Source organism: Notothenia rossii, assembly GCF_949606895.1.
Source record: "Notothenia rossii genome assembly, chromosome: 9".
Taxonomy (NCBI): Eukaryota; Metazoa; Chordata; class Actinopteri; order Perciformes; family Nototheniidae; genus Notothenia; species Notothenia rossii.
Window position 1 is genome coordinate 966,635 of NC_136907.1, and position 15,197 is coordinate 981,831.

The window sequence follows — 15,197 nt, forward strand, 5'->3', positions numbered from 1 at the left end:
ACTACATACTGATATACACCTGAACATCAGCAGGAGAGGACTCTTTAAAGTAGAGACACTACATACTGATATACACCTGAACATCAGCAGGAGAGGACTCTTTAAAGTAGAGACACTACATACTGATATACACCTGAACATCAGCAGGAGAGGACTCTTTAAAGTAGAGACACTACATACTGATATACACCTGAACATCAGCAGGAGAGGACTCTTTAAAGTAGAGACACTACATACTGATATACACCTGAACATCAGCAGGAGAGGACTCTTTAAAGTAGAGACACTACATACTGATATACACCTGAACATCAGCAGGAGAGGACTCTTTAAAGTAGAGACACTACACACTGATATACACCTGGAGAGGACTCTTTAAAGCAGAGGGACTGACCGTGTGTTGCAAAGCGCAGCAGCAGCTTGTTTCCTTTGAAGGGTTTGATGGCGGGTCGCAGCTCGTTGCTCAGCAGAGAGTCTCTCTCCGTCAGAGACAGATCTTCCACCTGAACGTCCTTCTTCTTCTGCTCCTCCACCTCGCCCTCCTTCACTTCGATCTCCTCACTGCTCTTCTTCACCTTCTCCTCTTCCTCCTGCTCCACCTGCCCTTCCTCCTCCTCCTCCTCCTCCTTCTCTCCACGAACTGTCGGGTCAAACACACACATTCATGATTTAGATCCGTCACCTGTCTTCTTTCTCACTAGTGGTTTGTTTGTTTACCAGGGGTTTGTTTACTACTGAATTTTCCCCACGGGGATTAATAAAGGTCTATCTTGTCTTATCATATTTGTCTAATATTATAGTTCTGGATTCGTAGTACAGGCCTCTGTGCTACGAATCCAACAGACCCTGGATATGTTTGAGTTATCTAACCTAATCCAAAACAAAGAGCTCTCGCTAAGCGGTCCTACGACTCGGTAACTCAAGCCAGGGTCTCTCTGTCCGGCTGAGTGCGCGTTCACATGAAAGGGGCGGGGCTAGCTACATTCGACCAATCACAAACATGGAGAAGCGTACTGACAGCGCAGCGTCATACTTCCTGAATGAAAAGTCAACTATAATATTAGACATATGAAGAAGTTAAACTTTAAACATCCATGACTTAAACACTTGATCCAGGATCAAAGCCACATAGCTGCACCTGCAAGGTGAATACAGCTGGTAACAGAACAAGTGTTTGAATGCGTACATGAACAGGTTTATGATGTCACTGCCCCGTCTAAGACACCATCTGACTTTCATTACATTTGACTCGAGTGTTTCCTCAACTTAATGTGTTGCTTCAAATAATACTTCTGCATACAGTATGTGACACTGTGAGTGTTGCACGGCCAGATACGGCTCAGCTGACTCAGATAAGGAGATGATACATTATGATGTGATATGCCGTGGACTGTACTTAATGTTACTCTGATCCTGTTACTTATGTTGTGGCAGATATTTAAGAAAGCTTTCTTAACGCTAAGGTTCTAATAGTCAGATTGCTCTGAAGATGGGAGGTGATATTCTATTCATGTTCACGTTCACACAGTCGCTGATTTGAACTGTATTTCCTTTCTCCTGTAAAATGACTTGATCGCTTTAAACTCTGCACACTGTTGTTATCAGCTGTTCCACCATGGTTTCTACCTCAACCTGTAATAGATGTATTCTTATTGAAACGGTTACATTCAATGAAAAATAAAATCAATGTGCAGGCTTACGTGAAAACTGTTCTACATGAACAACACGGGTACAGGGGTCTGTTTACCTGGGGTCTGTTTACCTGGGGTCTGTTTACCTGGGGTCTCTTTACCAGGGGTCTCTTTACCAGGGGTCTGTTTACCAGGGGTCTCTTTACCTGGGGTCTGTTTACCTGGGGTCTGTTTACCTGGGGTCTCTTTACCAGGGGTCTCTTTACCAGGGGTCTCTTTACCAGGGGTCTCTTTACCAGGGGTCTGTTTACCAGGGGTCTCTTTACCTGGGGTCTCTTTACCAGGGGTCTGTTTACCAGGGGTCTGTTTACCAGGGGTCTGTTTACCTGGGGTCTGTTTACCTGGGGTCTGTTGACCAGGGGTCTGTTTACCAGGGGTCTGTTTACCTGGGGTCTGTTTGCCTGGGGTCTGTTTACCAGGGGTCTGTTTACCTGGGGTCTGTTTACCAGGGGTCTGTTTACCAGGGGTCTGTTTGCCTGGGGTCTCTTTACCAGGGGTCTGTTTACCAGGGGTCTGTTTACCTGGGGTCTGTTTACCAGGGGTCTGTTTACCAGGGGTCTGTTTACCTGGGGTCTGTTTACCTGGGGTCTGTTTACCAGGGGTCTGTTTACCAGGGGTCTGTTTACCAGGGGTCTGTTTACCAGGGGTCTGTTTACCAGGGGTCTGTTTACCAGGGGTCTGTTTACCAGGGGTCTGTTTACCAGGGGTCTGTTTACCAGGGGTCTGTTTACCTGGGGTCTGTTTACCTGGGGTCTGTTTACCTGGGGTCTCTTTACCAGGGGTCTGTTTACCAGGGGTCTGTTTACCTGGGGTCTGTTTACCTGGGGTCTGTTTACCTGGGGTCTGTTTACCAGGGGTCTGTTTACCTGGGGTCTGTTTACCTGGGGTCTGTTTACCTGGGGTCTCTTTACCTGGGGTCTGTTTACCTGGGGTCTGTTTACCTGGGGTCTGTTTACCTGGGGTCTGTTTACCAGGGGTCTGTTTACCAGGGGTCTGTTTACCTGGGGTCTGTTTACCTTTACTCTCCGTCTCCGGCTGCTCGCTGCTCTCCGTCTCCGTGGTAACCGTCTCCGGGTCGGGCAGCCGGCTGCAGTTAACGAGCGCTCGGATCGATGTGTTGTCATCGAGCCACACCACGTTACCTAGGAAACCAGCAGGTGGACTTCAGACAGGTGTGTGTTTCTGACCTCATTCCTCACGGTGGCATTACACATGGAGCAGTGTTTATATTTATTGTGTTAGACAATGTGTGTGTGTGTGTGTAATAGTGTGCGTATGTCTGTGTGAGAGAGAGAGAGTGTGTGTATGTGAGAGAGTGAGAGAGTGAGTGAGTGAGTGAGAGAGTGAGAGAGTGAGAGAGTGAGTGTCACTCACAGGAGTTGTCGTCGATCCACTCGATGTGAGCTGGAGGATACTCCTTAAAGTATCCGAAGATGTCCTGAGTGCTCATGTCGTCGACTCCCGTCACGTAGAGAGCCTCCATCCTCAGGTTGGGGATCGCTAAGCACCACAGAAGAAGAAGAAGAAGAAGAAGAGAGGTTAAAGCACCACAGAAGAAGAAGAATAGGAGGTTAGAGCACCACAGAAGAAGAGATGTGTGTCTCACCTTTCTTCATGGTTTCTTTATCCATCAGAACGTCTCTCTGCTCGGCGTTGTCTTCGGGACGGAAGTGGAAACGTTGCGCTCGCTTTTCCTTCCTCTCGATCGCCTCCTAAACACACACACACACACACACACACACACACACACACACACACACACACACACACACACACACACACACACACACACACACACACACACACACACACACACACACACACACACACACACACACACACACACACACACACACACACACACACACACACACACACACACACACACACACACACATTAAATAATCGTTTTTTGGCCACAGAAAGAGTAGAAAATGATTTAATTTAAGGACATCAGAGCATCAAGTGAGAGACAGAGGCTAAACCCACCGAGCTGACATTAAGGAAATATCATTTAAATACAAATGAAATAGTTATTTATGCAGGAACAACAATCACTTAAACTTATGTGAATTAAATTCTGTGTGAGAAGCTTCTGCCCCAGTGTGTGTGTGTGTGTGTGTGTGTGTGTGTGTGTGTGTGTGTGTGTGTGTGTGTGTGTGTGTGTGTGTGTGTGTGTGTGTGTGTGTGTGTGTGTGTGTGTACTCTATCAGTGATTCCCCTCCTGTTAGAGAACTGAGGGAACAGTGGGTTTAAAGTCTCTGAACGTCTTCATGTTTCATTTACAAATGCACCAGAAGCAAACCGAGATCATTAACAACATCCCGTAAAAAAAACTAAAATGCTGTACTCCTTAAAGCAACTGTGAAGATCTGAATGATCACGCTGAGACGATGTGTCAGGTGACCAAAGTTCACAGGAACTGGAGTGAACCGAAAACATGGAGCAGCTTCAGCATGGAGAGCAGTGAGAGGGAGATATGTTGGATATATAATGTGTTTATGTCCCAGTTTGTACATTTCATTGTTGCTAAATAAGATTTTTAGTAGCTTCTCTTTTTGAATAATGCTGCCGTAAAGTGCCGTTTGTACCTTTGAGTTGACGTCGATCCCCGTGATGAACGATCCCGCCTTGTTCTCATATCGCCGGCTCGTATCCTGAAGAAATTAAAACAAACAATGTCATTTCAATTTAAAAATAGAAATCCACAGCTCCTGAAGCTTAACTTCTCGCCCAGATTTACACCAAACTCCTTTTAAAAGACTGGTATTTTTTAAGTGAGTAAAACATTGTCTTATTATACCTGGCAAATGTAAGGAAAGTTAACCAACAGGTAGTGGAGGTGTAAAACACTTTGCACTACAGGAGATATTACAGTGCTCTGCCTAATGTGTGTTAGTGGGAAGATGAGCATGGGATCAGAAACACAACCAACAAAGTTGAACAATATCACCTAAATTAGAGATTCAAAATCAGCCGAATTGATCAGAGACTGACCCTGTGTGAGAGTCATTCAAACACATCCGTTCTTTTGCTGTTAAAAACATTACATTTACAGTTTCCTTCGTGGGTTTTGCTCGATCCACACAAACGGGGGTCATGTTGAGGCTAACAGCACCAAGTCAATGGAATAAAACACTGTTCACTTATATTTGAGTTTTAACCTTTATATATAAAATCTATGGTTTTAACCGGCTTGAGTTAAAAAGGTGATATACAGAGTTCTGTCTGAGTCACAACAGATGAAAAACCACCAAAACCCAAAGATATCTGTTCAGTTTGGGGGTTACGAACAGGCCGAATTAATCATAGACAGTCCCTGTATCAGATTAGTTCAATATGTTGTATTGTTTTTTTTAAATATGCCTTTTATAGATGTAGTTAACGTTTGACCAACTCCCATTAAAAGCAGTTAACCGTTAGCCAGTAACTGTCGCAATGCTAACAACAAAGCTACATCTACAGGTGAGTCACATCAGATGGAAAACATTTAAAACTCAAATATATCGGTTACATTTGGGGGTAAGAAATAGGCCAAATTGATCATAGACTGTCCCTGTATCAGAGTAATTGAATATATATTTTAATTTGATTAAATATATGCCTTATATTGCCATTAAAACCCCTAAATTCACAGTTTACCAATTGGAGTTTGGTCCCTCTTTATACACACGTTACAAGAAGAGGCTAACATCAACAAGTGGCTGGGATAACAAACAGGTAAACTGCTGCTAAATAGATAGTTAACTTATAACCAGCTCGTTTAAAAAGCATTTAACCGTTGTTAACAGTTAGCCAGTAAAGGTCACAATGCTAACAACAATGCTAATAACAAAGCTACAGGTGAGTCACATCAGATGGAAAACCTTTCAAACTCAAAGATATCTGTTACATTTGGAGGTTAGAAACCGGCCGAATTGATCATAGACTGTCTTTGTATTAGAAGAATTCAAAAATGTGGTTCTATCTTCAAAATAACGAGTTATTTAAACATTTAAACACTTGAATTCACAGTTTCCTTGGTGGAGTTTGGTCTCGCTTTAAAACACGATATAAGAAGAGGCTAAGAGCAACAAGTGACTAAAATAACAGACAGTAAACCTGCTGTTAAACACACATTTATAATTAAATCAGTTTGTGTTCAAACCGGTGTACAGGGAGCCTCCAGCCCCCGGAGAGAGAGCGGGGAGGCGGCGTGAGGAGAGGCCGACTCCCCGCTCTCTCTCAAGGGCTGCTGGACACGCGAGTTCCCGGTCTGCAGAGGCCTCTCACCGGGAGAAGCTCCTTCAGGGACCGGCTCACCGACACCTCGTCCTCCAGCTCCCCGTCCTCCACCTCCATCGGTTCGGCCTCCCGAGCATCTTTATCCGACTCAGAGTCCGAGTCCGAGCCGCTGTCTGGTTTCACGGAGACCCGCAAGCTGCGCACCGCCGCCATGGTGCATCAAAACGGGCTGTTCTTCTGTGGTGCCGAGGAGCAGAGAATAGCAACCAGCGACACCTAGTGAGGGGTTTAATGCTGGAGGAGGGGGCAGGAAGAGGGTCTCCTAGTGAGGGGTTTAATGCTGGAGGAGGGGGCAGGAAGAGGGTCACCTGGTGAGGGGTTTCATGCTGGAGGAAAGGGCAGGAAGAGGGTCACCTGGTGAGGGGTTTCATGCTGGAGGAGGGGGCAGGAAGAGGGTCACCTGGTGAGGGGTTTAATGCTGGAGGAAAGGGCAGGAAGAGGGTCACCTGGTGAGGGGTTTCATGCTGGAGGAAAGGGCAGGAAGAGGGTCACCTGGTGAGGGGTTTCATGCTGGAGGAGGGGGCAGGAAGAGGGTCACCTGGTGAGGGGTTTCATGCTGGAGGAGGGGGCAGGAAGAGGGTCACCTGGTGAGGGGTTTCATGCTGGAGGAAAGGGCAGGAAGAGGGTCACCTGGTGAGGGGTTTCATGCTGGAGGAGGGGGCAGGAAGAGGGTCACCTGGTGAGGGGTTTAATGCTGGAGGAGGGAGCAGGAAGAGGGTCACCTGGTGAGGGGTTTCATGCTGGAGGAGGGGGCAGGAAGAGGGTCATCTGGTGAGGGGTTTGATGCTGGAGGAGGGGGCAGGAAGAGGGTCACCTGGTGAGGGGTTTGATGCTGGAGGAGGGGGCAGGAAGAGGGTCACCTGGTGAGGGGTTTGATGCTGGAGGAGGGGGCAGGAAGAGGGTCACCTGGTGAGGGGTTTCATGCTGGAGGGGGGGGCAGGAAGAGGGTCACCTGGTGAGGGGTTTCATGCTGGAGGGGGGGGCAGGAAGAGGGTCACCTGGTGAGGGGTTTCATGCTGGAGGAGGGGGGGCAGGAAGAGGGTCATCTGGTGAGGGGTTTGATGCTGGAGGAGGGGGCAGGAAGAGGGTCACCTGGTGAGGGGTTTGATGCTGGAGGAGGGGGCAGGAAGAGGGTCACCTGGTGAGGGGTTTCATGCTGGAGGGGGGGGCAGGAAGAGGGTCACCTGGTGAGGGGTTTCATGCTGGAGGAGGGGGGGCAGGAAGAGGGTCATCTGGTGAGGGGTTTGATGCTGGAGGAGGGGGCAGGAAGAGGGTCACCTGGTGAGGGGTTTGATGCTGGAGGAGGGGGCAGGAAGAGGGTCACCTGGTGAGGGGTTTCATGCTGGAGGGGGGGGGCAGGAAGAGGGTCACCTGGTGAGGGGTTTCATGCTGGAGGGGGGGGCAGGAAGAGGGTCACCTGGTGAGGGGTTTCATGCTGGAGGGGGGGCAGGAAGAGGGTCACCTGGTGAGGGGTTTCATGCTGGAGGGGGGGCCAGGAAGAGGGTCACCTGGTGAGGGGTTTGATGCTGGAGGGGGCAGGAAGAGGGTCACCTGGTGAGGGTTTTCATGCTGGAGGAGGGGGCAGGAAGAGGGTCATCTGGTGAGGGGTTTGATGCTGGAGGGGGGGGCAGGAAGAGGGTCACCTGGTGAGGGGTTTCATGCTGGAGGAGGGGGCAGGAAGAGGGTCATCTGGTGAGGGGTTTGATGCTGGAGGAGGGGGGGGCAGGAAGAGGGTCATCTGGTGAGGGGTTTGATGCTGGAGGAGGGGGGGGCAGGAAGAGGGTCATCTGGTGAGGGGTTTGATGCTGGAGGAGGGGGGGGCAGGAAGAGGGTCACCTGGTTAGGGGTTTCATGCTGGGGGGGGGGGGGGGCCAGGAAGAGGGATTAGATTCTCAGATTAAAGTAAAAATTCTGAGAAAAACTGAAAACAAAGGAAACAGTTGAAGAAATACTTTCACTTTATTGAAGTTGTTTGTTTGCTCCAGTTTATTGTTTGTGTTGTTGTTAGATAAACAAACACAATTCACAGGAACATGAAAATACATCACAGGGAAAAGGAAACATCCGAGTGCGAGCGTCTCGCCTGCAGAGACTTCAACCCGCCATCTTTGTTATTATGCTACTTCCTCCCCCTTTCAAAATAAAATATTACTCTAATTTGGCAAAAAACACAGAAAGAGAGATTTTTACCTGAAATTAGAAACAGAGTGCTTTCAGTGCAATTAAGACAATTATATATATTTAGTCTAAACATGGAACATCCACAGAGCGCTTTCAGTGCAATTAAGACAATTATACATATTTAGTCTAAACATGGAACATCCACAGAGCGTCATTTTAGTGCAATTAAGACAATTATACATATTTAGTCTAAACATGGAACATCCACAGAGTCTCATTTTAGTGCAAAGTACTCCTCAGTTTTCTGTCAGTTGTTGCATCGAGCGGCAGTGAAGGTTCTTTTTGCAGGTTTCTCCAGTGTTCAACATTTATTATCTTTACATGAAACGTGCAGGCGTGCAGTCCGGCCCTGAAGACGAAGTCGTGAATCGATGAAACGTACAGACGGCATTCAGAGAGACAAAGAATCAACATCTACATGTATCTGTCAGATCGGGATGGAGGCCGAAGTTCCCCGGGACATGGGTCGAGGCGGGAAAGGTGTGACTGAGTCTCTGCAGCTGTAACACTTTAATACCAGAAGGTTTACCATGCTTTGTTCTTTCAGTCAAATAAAAAAGTCTGAAATACTTGGGAGGCTGTGGCGCAGTGGCCTAGTGCGTTGGTGTTGGGATCAGGGGGTCACAGGTTCAAACCCCTCTGCAGTCAGCATGTCGTTGTGTCCCTGAGACACCTCACCCCAAAGTGCTCCTGTGGGGATTGCCCACAGTGTGGAGTTTGTGAGTCGCTTTGGTTAAAAGCGTCTAACAAGTGTCATGTACTTGGCTGGGTTTAGAAGAAGGTTTGGGTTTAAATAAGTTAGAGTTGAATACGCATTTTAACCTGTAACAAAACTACGTGCTTTAGTCAAAGACGGTTTGGGTATAAAGAAGGTTAAAGAACGTAACTTACATAACTCCTGTGTGTTGGTTCGGAGTAAGTTAGATTTCAAGTTAGATCAAATACATGTGTTGTTACGTACCAGAGTGTAGGGATACTCTGTTACAGTAGAAGTAGAAGTACTCAGGTCTTGTACTTTAGTAGAAGTAGAAGTACTCAGGTCTTGTACTTTAGTAGAAGTAGAAGTACTCAGGTCTTGTACTTTAGTAGAAGTAGAAGTACTCAGGTCTTGTACTTTAGTAAAAGTAGAAGTACTCAGGTCTTGTACTTTAGTAGAAGTAGAAGTACTCAGGTCTTGTACTTTAGTAAAAGTAGAAGTACTCAGGTCTTGTACTTTAGTAAAAGTAGAAGTACTCAGATCTTGTACTTAGTAAAAGTAGAAGTACTCGGACCTTGTACTTGAGTAAAAGTAGAAGTACTCAGATCTTGTACTTTAGTAAAAGTAGAAGTACTCAGATCCTGTACTTGAGTAAAAGTAGAAGTACTCAGATCTTGTTCTTGAGTAAAAGTAGAAGTACTCAGATCTTGTACTTGAGTAAAAGTAGAAGTACTCAGATCTTGTTCTTGAGTAAAAGTAGAAGTACTCAGATCTTGTTCTTGAGTAAAAGTAGAAGTACCAGAGTGTAGGAATACTCTGTTGCAGTAAAAGTAGAAGTATTCAGATCTTGTTCTTGAGTAAAAGTAGAAGTACTCAGATCTTGTACTTGAGTAAAAGTAGAAGTACCAGAGTGTAGGAATACTCTGTTGCAGTAAAAGTCCTGTATTCAAAATGTTCCTCAAGTGAAAGTAGAAAAGTATTCTCATCAAAATATAGTTAAAGACAGTAAAAGTAGTCATTGTGTAGATTGGTCCATTTCAGAATAATAGATATGATATGTTTTATAATGATTGATCATGAAAGTGTTCTCAAAGCTGGTAAAGGTGCAGCTAGTCTGAATGACTTTGTATACTGCAGGGTAGCTGGTGGATTTACTCCAGGTGGAACTAAAGTCTGATTTAACACTTGATTAGATTTCACATCATTCATCCACATCTGAGAAGTAACTAAAGGTATTAAATACATGTAGTGCAGTAGAAGTACACCATGTACCTCTGAACTGTAGTGGAGTAGAAGTACACCATGTACCTCTGAACTGTAGTGGAGTAAAGTACACCATGTACCTCTGAACTGCAGAGAGTAGAAGTACACCATGTACCTCTGAACTGCAGAGAGTAGAAGTACACCATGTACCTCTGAACTGCAGAGAGTAGAAGTACACCATGTACCTCTGAACTGTAGTGGAGTAAAGTACACCATGTACCTCTGAACTGCAGAGAGTAGAAGTACACAGTAGCAGAACGTGGAAATACTTAAGTAAAGTACCTTTAATATGCACTTAAGTACATTACTTGATTACACAGTTACGTCACACTGAAGTCACTTAAATAACCTGTGTGTGTAAAGTGTTAATATCTATTGGTGAGTCAAGTGAACGTCGGCCTCCTGCTCCGATTAATACGACATCTTCAGCGTTTAACATTCAGACAGTTAGAGACACTAATACTGCAGTTAGTACACGAGCAATTACGAGAAGAAATAAATCGATTTACAGAGAATTGAAACAGTTTTTGTTGGTTTTCTGATCCTTTTCTAAACAAATGAACTGACCGTGTGAATATCAGCGGTGGAAGATCCTTTACTTTAATAAAAGTTCTAATACTACGATGTAGAAATACTCCATTACCAAATAAAACCTATTCACCCCGTGCCTCACTTTAGTGCTCCTGAAATAAGAAGAGTCAACATGTGCGCATATTTTTACATTTTAAATAAAAAAGTCTGAAAATAAATGATTATTCTGCAGTTATTAGAAAGGACTCAGTAAGAGTGGAACGTGATTCATAAAATACAATATATATATATATGCATATATATATATATATATATTGTATATATATATATATATATACAGTCATTTAAGGACATCAGAGCATCTTTTTAAAGTGAGACACAGAGGTTAAATCCACCGAGCGGACATCAGGAAATATAAATTATAAATTAAATAATAGTTTTTTTGCATGTTTTTGCAGGAACAACAATCCTGTGTGTGTGTGTGTGTGTGTGTGTGTGTGTGTGTGTGTGTGTGTGTGTGTGTGTGTGTCTGTGTGTGTCTGTGTGTGTCTGTGTGTGTGTGTGTGTGTGTGTGTGTGTGTGTGTGTGTGTGTGTCTGTGTGTGTGTGTGTGTGTGTGTGTCTCTGTGTGTGTGTCTCTGTGTGTGTGTGTGTGTGTGTGTGTGTGTGTGTGTGTGTCTCTGTGTGTGTGTTTGTGTGTGTGTGTGTGTGTGTGTGTGTGTGTGTGTGTTTGTGTATGTGTGTGTCTCTGTGTGTGTGTTTGTGTGTGTGTGTGTGTGTGTGTGTGTGTGTGTGTGTGTGTCTGTGTGTGTGTGTCTCTGTGTGTGTGTTGGTGTGTGTGTGTGTGTGTGTGTGTGTGTGTGTGTGTGTGTGTCTGTGTGTGTGTGTGTGTGTGTCTGTGTGTGTCTGTGTGTGTGTGTGTGTGTGTGTGTTGTGTGTGTGTGTGTGTGTGTGTGTGTGTGTCTCTGTGTGTGTGTCTCTGTGTGTGTGTGTGTGTGTGTGTGTGTGTGTGTGTGTGTGTGTGTGTGTGTGTGTGTGTGTGTGTGTGTGTGTGTCTTCACATGAATGTCCTCCTCCGCCCGTTAGTCTGCAAAAAGAGAAATGAAGAAAAAAGAAAAGCTCTTTATGTTTTAAATTAAATACATGATAAATGGAGAATCCCCAGCTCTGTTGTGATTGGTCCGCCAGCTTAGAGAAGTCCCGCCCCTTAGCCTATCACGTACAATGTGTTGGAGCGCGAGCCAATAGGAGCGTGAGTGTTTTGTTGCGATGGAAGTGAACAAGAGAGAGGTGAAGTCCCTCCCCTTCCGGTGGACCTCCATGGACCTTATTTCTGAAAAATGAAGTCAATGGAGAGAGAGAGTTATCTTTCCATCCCGTTTGAATCGTGCCACGAATTACACATTTGATGTTTGTGAATTTAAAAGATATTTTTGCAGGTAAAAAAAATAATGTTTTGCCGAAAAACTGTGAAGTAACACTTTGTTTGTGTGAAACCGCTCAATGAACTACATCTCTGCACTCGAAGAACTACATGTCACCAAGATGGCCGTCACTCTCACCCCCTGACCCTCACTCTCACCCCCTGACCCTCTCTATCACCCCCTGACCCTCACTATCACCCCCTGACCCTCTCTATCACCCCCTGACCCTCACTATCACCCCCTGACCCTCTCTATCACCCCCTGACCCTCTCTATCACCCCCTGACCGTCACTCTCACCCCCTGACCCTCACTATCACCCCCTGACCCTCTCTATCACCCCCTGACCCTCACTCTCACCCCCTGACCCTCTCTATCACCCCCTGACCCTCACTATCACCCCCTGACCCTCACTATCACCCCCTGACCCTCTCTATCACCCCCTGACCCTCACTATCACCCTCTGACCCTCTCTATCACCCCCTGACCCTCACCGTCACCCTCTGACCCTCACTATCACCCTCTGACCCTCACTATCACCCCCTGACCCTCTCTATCACCCCCTGACCCTCACTCTCACCCCCTGACCCTCTCTATCACCCCCTGACCCTCACTCTCACCCTCTGACCCTCACTATCACCCCCTGACCCTCACTCTCACCCCCTGACCCTCACTATCACCCCCTGACCCTCACTCTCACCCCCTGACCCTCACTATCACCCCCTGACCCTCTCTATGACCCCCTGACCCTCACTATCACCCCCTGACCCTCACTCTCACCCAGGACCGTGGGAAGTAGGGGTGGTGAGGGTGCTGCAGCACCCCCTGGTGGAGGATAGGGGATCTGCACTTCCAAAAGATATAATACAATAAAAAAGAATTTTCAGCCTTGATGTAACAACATTCATAATTAAGTAAAGATAACACCCTTTTCACCCCGGTTACATTTCCATTTGCCCTGTACGATGGGCGCTGTAAGTGATGAAAGTGGGGGGTGTTGGCTTATCAGGCGCCCGCAGCTCACAGCCAAAGTGAGAGAGATAGTGAGAGAGATAGAGAGAGGGGGTGCACCGGTGCCGGCTGAGATTGTTGTTAGCTTCTGCTGCGCTAACGGATATAAGAAGCTGTTTCTACAGTAATGTGGAGGGAGAGCTCTGTCCTGTCAGACTGAGAGGCTCAGTGAGGTAAAGGACTCTGAGGGTTTAGATAGTTCACTTTAGTCTAAGTTATCTCAGTGAGTCTATCTCAGTGAGTCTCAAACGTTTTGATCACAATTTATGTAAACAAATATTTCCAAGGCACTCCTTTATAATTATTAGGATAAATAAAAACAGGTTTGAAATCATTCCAATGTATACTATAGGACAGTAAACCAAAAATATCGTTTAAAACTGGAGAGATTTAAAAATATGCATAAATAAATTAATGTTAAGGTAAAATAAGATATGAATGAACACAAATAAAATAAGTTACATGTATTTGTTATTGGCTATGGTAGGTTATTGGAAATGTTCACATACTTATTTGATTAATAAAATGCAAACCGATCTTTTTCATATGGGTGTTTAGAGTTGTACCCCCTAGATCAGTCTCTAATTGGGCGCTCAAAGTGCACCAGATTGAAGCATTTTACTTTAAAATGATAAAAAAGTCTTCCCGGGGGGGCACCCCTGGACCCCCCTAGAGGATGTGAAGTCCACCCCCCAATTAAAACATGTTGTAATACTAAATACATCTGAAGCCTTGTTATATAAGCTGTCCACCATGTCAATATGTTTCTCTTTTGTAATGTATTGGTCTTTTGTAGAGGTTTTTCATTACCGGCTAAAATCTTGCCTATAGGGCAGCACATTGGTCAGAACCAGCCCTGGTGCCATCCCCACAGCACCCCCCATTTGAAACATGTTCCCACGGCTATGCTCTCACCCCCTGACCCTCACTATCACCCCCTGACCCTCACCCTCTGACCCTCACTCTCACCCCCTGACCCTCACTATCACCCCCTGACCCTCACCCTAATGAAACACATCCAGGAGAATCTCTTGCAAAGCTTCCTTCCTTTGATTCTCTCTGAACTCTCTCTGTCTTTTTAATGTTTAATGTCAACCATGTGTGAAGACAGCGTGAAGTAGAACAGATCGCCGATGCTAATGTAGCGTTAGCATTAGCATGTCTCCCCGGGGGCATCCGGGGAGACATGCTAATGTAGCGTTAGCATTAGCATGTCTCCCCGGGGGCATCCGGGCTTAAAGGTGTATTATAGAATGATCACACCGGTGTGACAGTACTCTTCAAAGGGTTCATAAAACATGACTACTACTCTACTGTTGAACATGTTGGGTGACTTGATGTTACTCCGTGTTAAGGCTAATACAAAGGACTAGGCTAAGGCTGTAATGCTAACTAACGTGCTCACGACTCTGGGATTTGTAGTCTTTCTAGTTGCGTATTTCTCATAGTCTTATATTTCAACAGTTTTACGAAAAACTGTGACTTTTTTGACATGGAAATTATTTTTTAAGATTGACAAACATCACGTGTGTAATTCATGGAACAATTCAAACGGGATCGAAAGATACGTTTTCTCTCTCCATTGACTTCAATACATGATTTTTCCGAAATAAGGTCCCATGGGGCGGAAGTAGATGGGCGGGACTTCGCCTCTCTTGAGGATCAGATAATATTTACCTCCTGCTGCTCTCAGGTCAGTTTCCCTGCATTAAACACAGGAAACAGAAACACAATTATTATTTAAATATGAAATGATGCTGTGGATAATACCACTACCCACAAGCTGTTGGTATGTATTATTATTATTCTGAATAAGTATCTGATCAGATGAAGACGTACCGCAGCAGAGTGACTCAGTCGGTCAAAGCGAAACTTCAGGTTGGATCGCGGAGAGTTCTGTTCTTCAGCTCTGAAAGTAAAACAAGTACAGAAATAAAGAAGTGTTTACTAACTTTAAAATCTTTACACAGGAAATCAAGTATTTCTAAATGAAATGAACCTGTGGGGCTGCGGCACACGATGACAGGAGTCTGACCTTCTGCAGCCTGACGGGAAGAGAGAGGACACAGCAGGGACATGTGAACATAATAACACTTCTAATCATGACACTTCTTAGAT

The 15,197-nt window shown here is 45.4% G+C and overlaps 1 protein-coding gene and 1 long non-coding RNA gene across 2 annotated transcripts in view; both read right to left on the reverse strand.

The window, feature by feature from the left end:
• Nucleotides 1-6,306, reverse strand: part of ncbp3 (nuclear cap binding subunit 3) — a 16,530-nt gene extending 10,224 nt beyond the window's left edge. Inside the window, exons 1-6 of the mRNA XM_079650247.1 lie at nt 5,964-6,306; nt 4,283-4,348; nt 3,298-3,403; nt 3,066-3,191; nt 2,708-2,833; nt 395-640 (exon numbers count right to left, since the gene is read on the reverse strand). Coding sequence (XP_079506373.1) covers nt 395-640; nt 2,708-2,833; nt 3,066-3,191; nt 3,298-3,403; nt 4,283-4,348; nt 5,964-6,128 — 835 coding nt within the window. The 5' untranslated portion in view covers nt 6,129-6,306. The remainder of the gene's footprint in view (nt 1-394; nt 641-2,707; nt 2,834-3,065; nt 3,192-3,297; nt 3,404-4,282; nt 4,349-5,963) is intronic.
• Nucleotides 6,307-7,915: 1,609 nt separating this feature from the next.
• On the reverse strand, nt 7,916-15,197 carry LOC307019045. Its single transcript, XR_013802570.1, has 6 exons — nt 15,079-15,197; nt 14,919-14,988; nt 14,757-14,782; nt 10,337-11,733; nt 10,162-10,231; nt 7,916-10,125 (listed from the first exon to the last, which is right to left on the reverse strand). It is a non-coding gene; the product is annotated as an uncharacterized lncRNA (long non-coding RNA).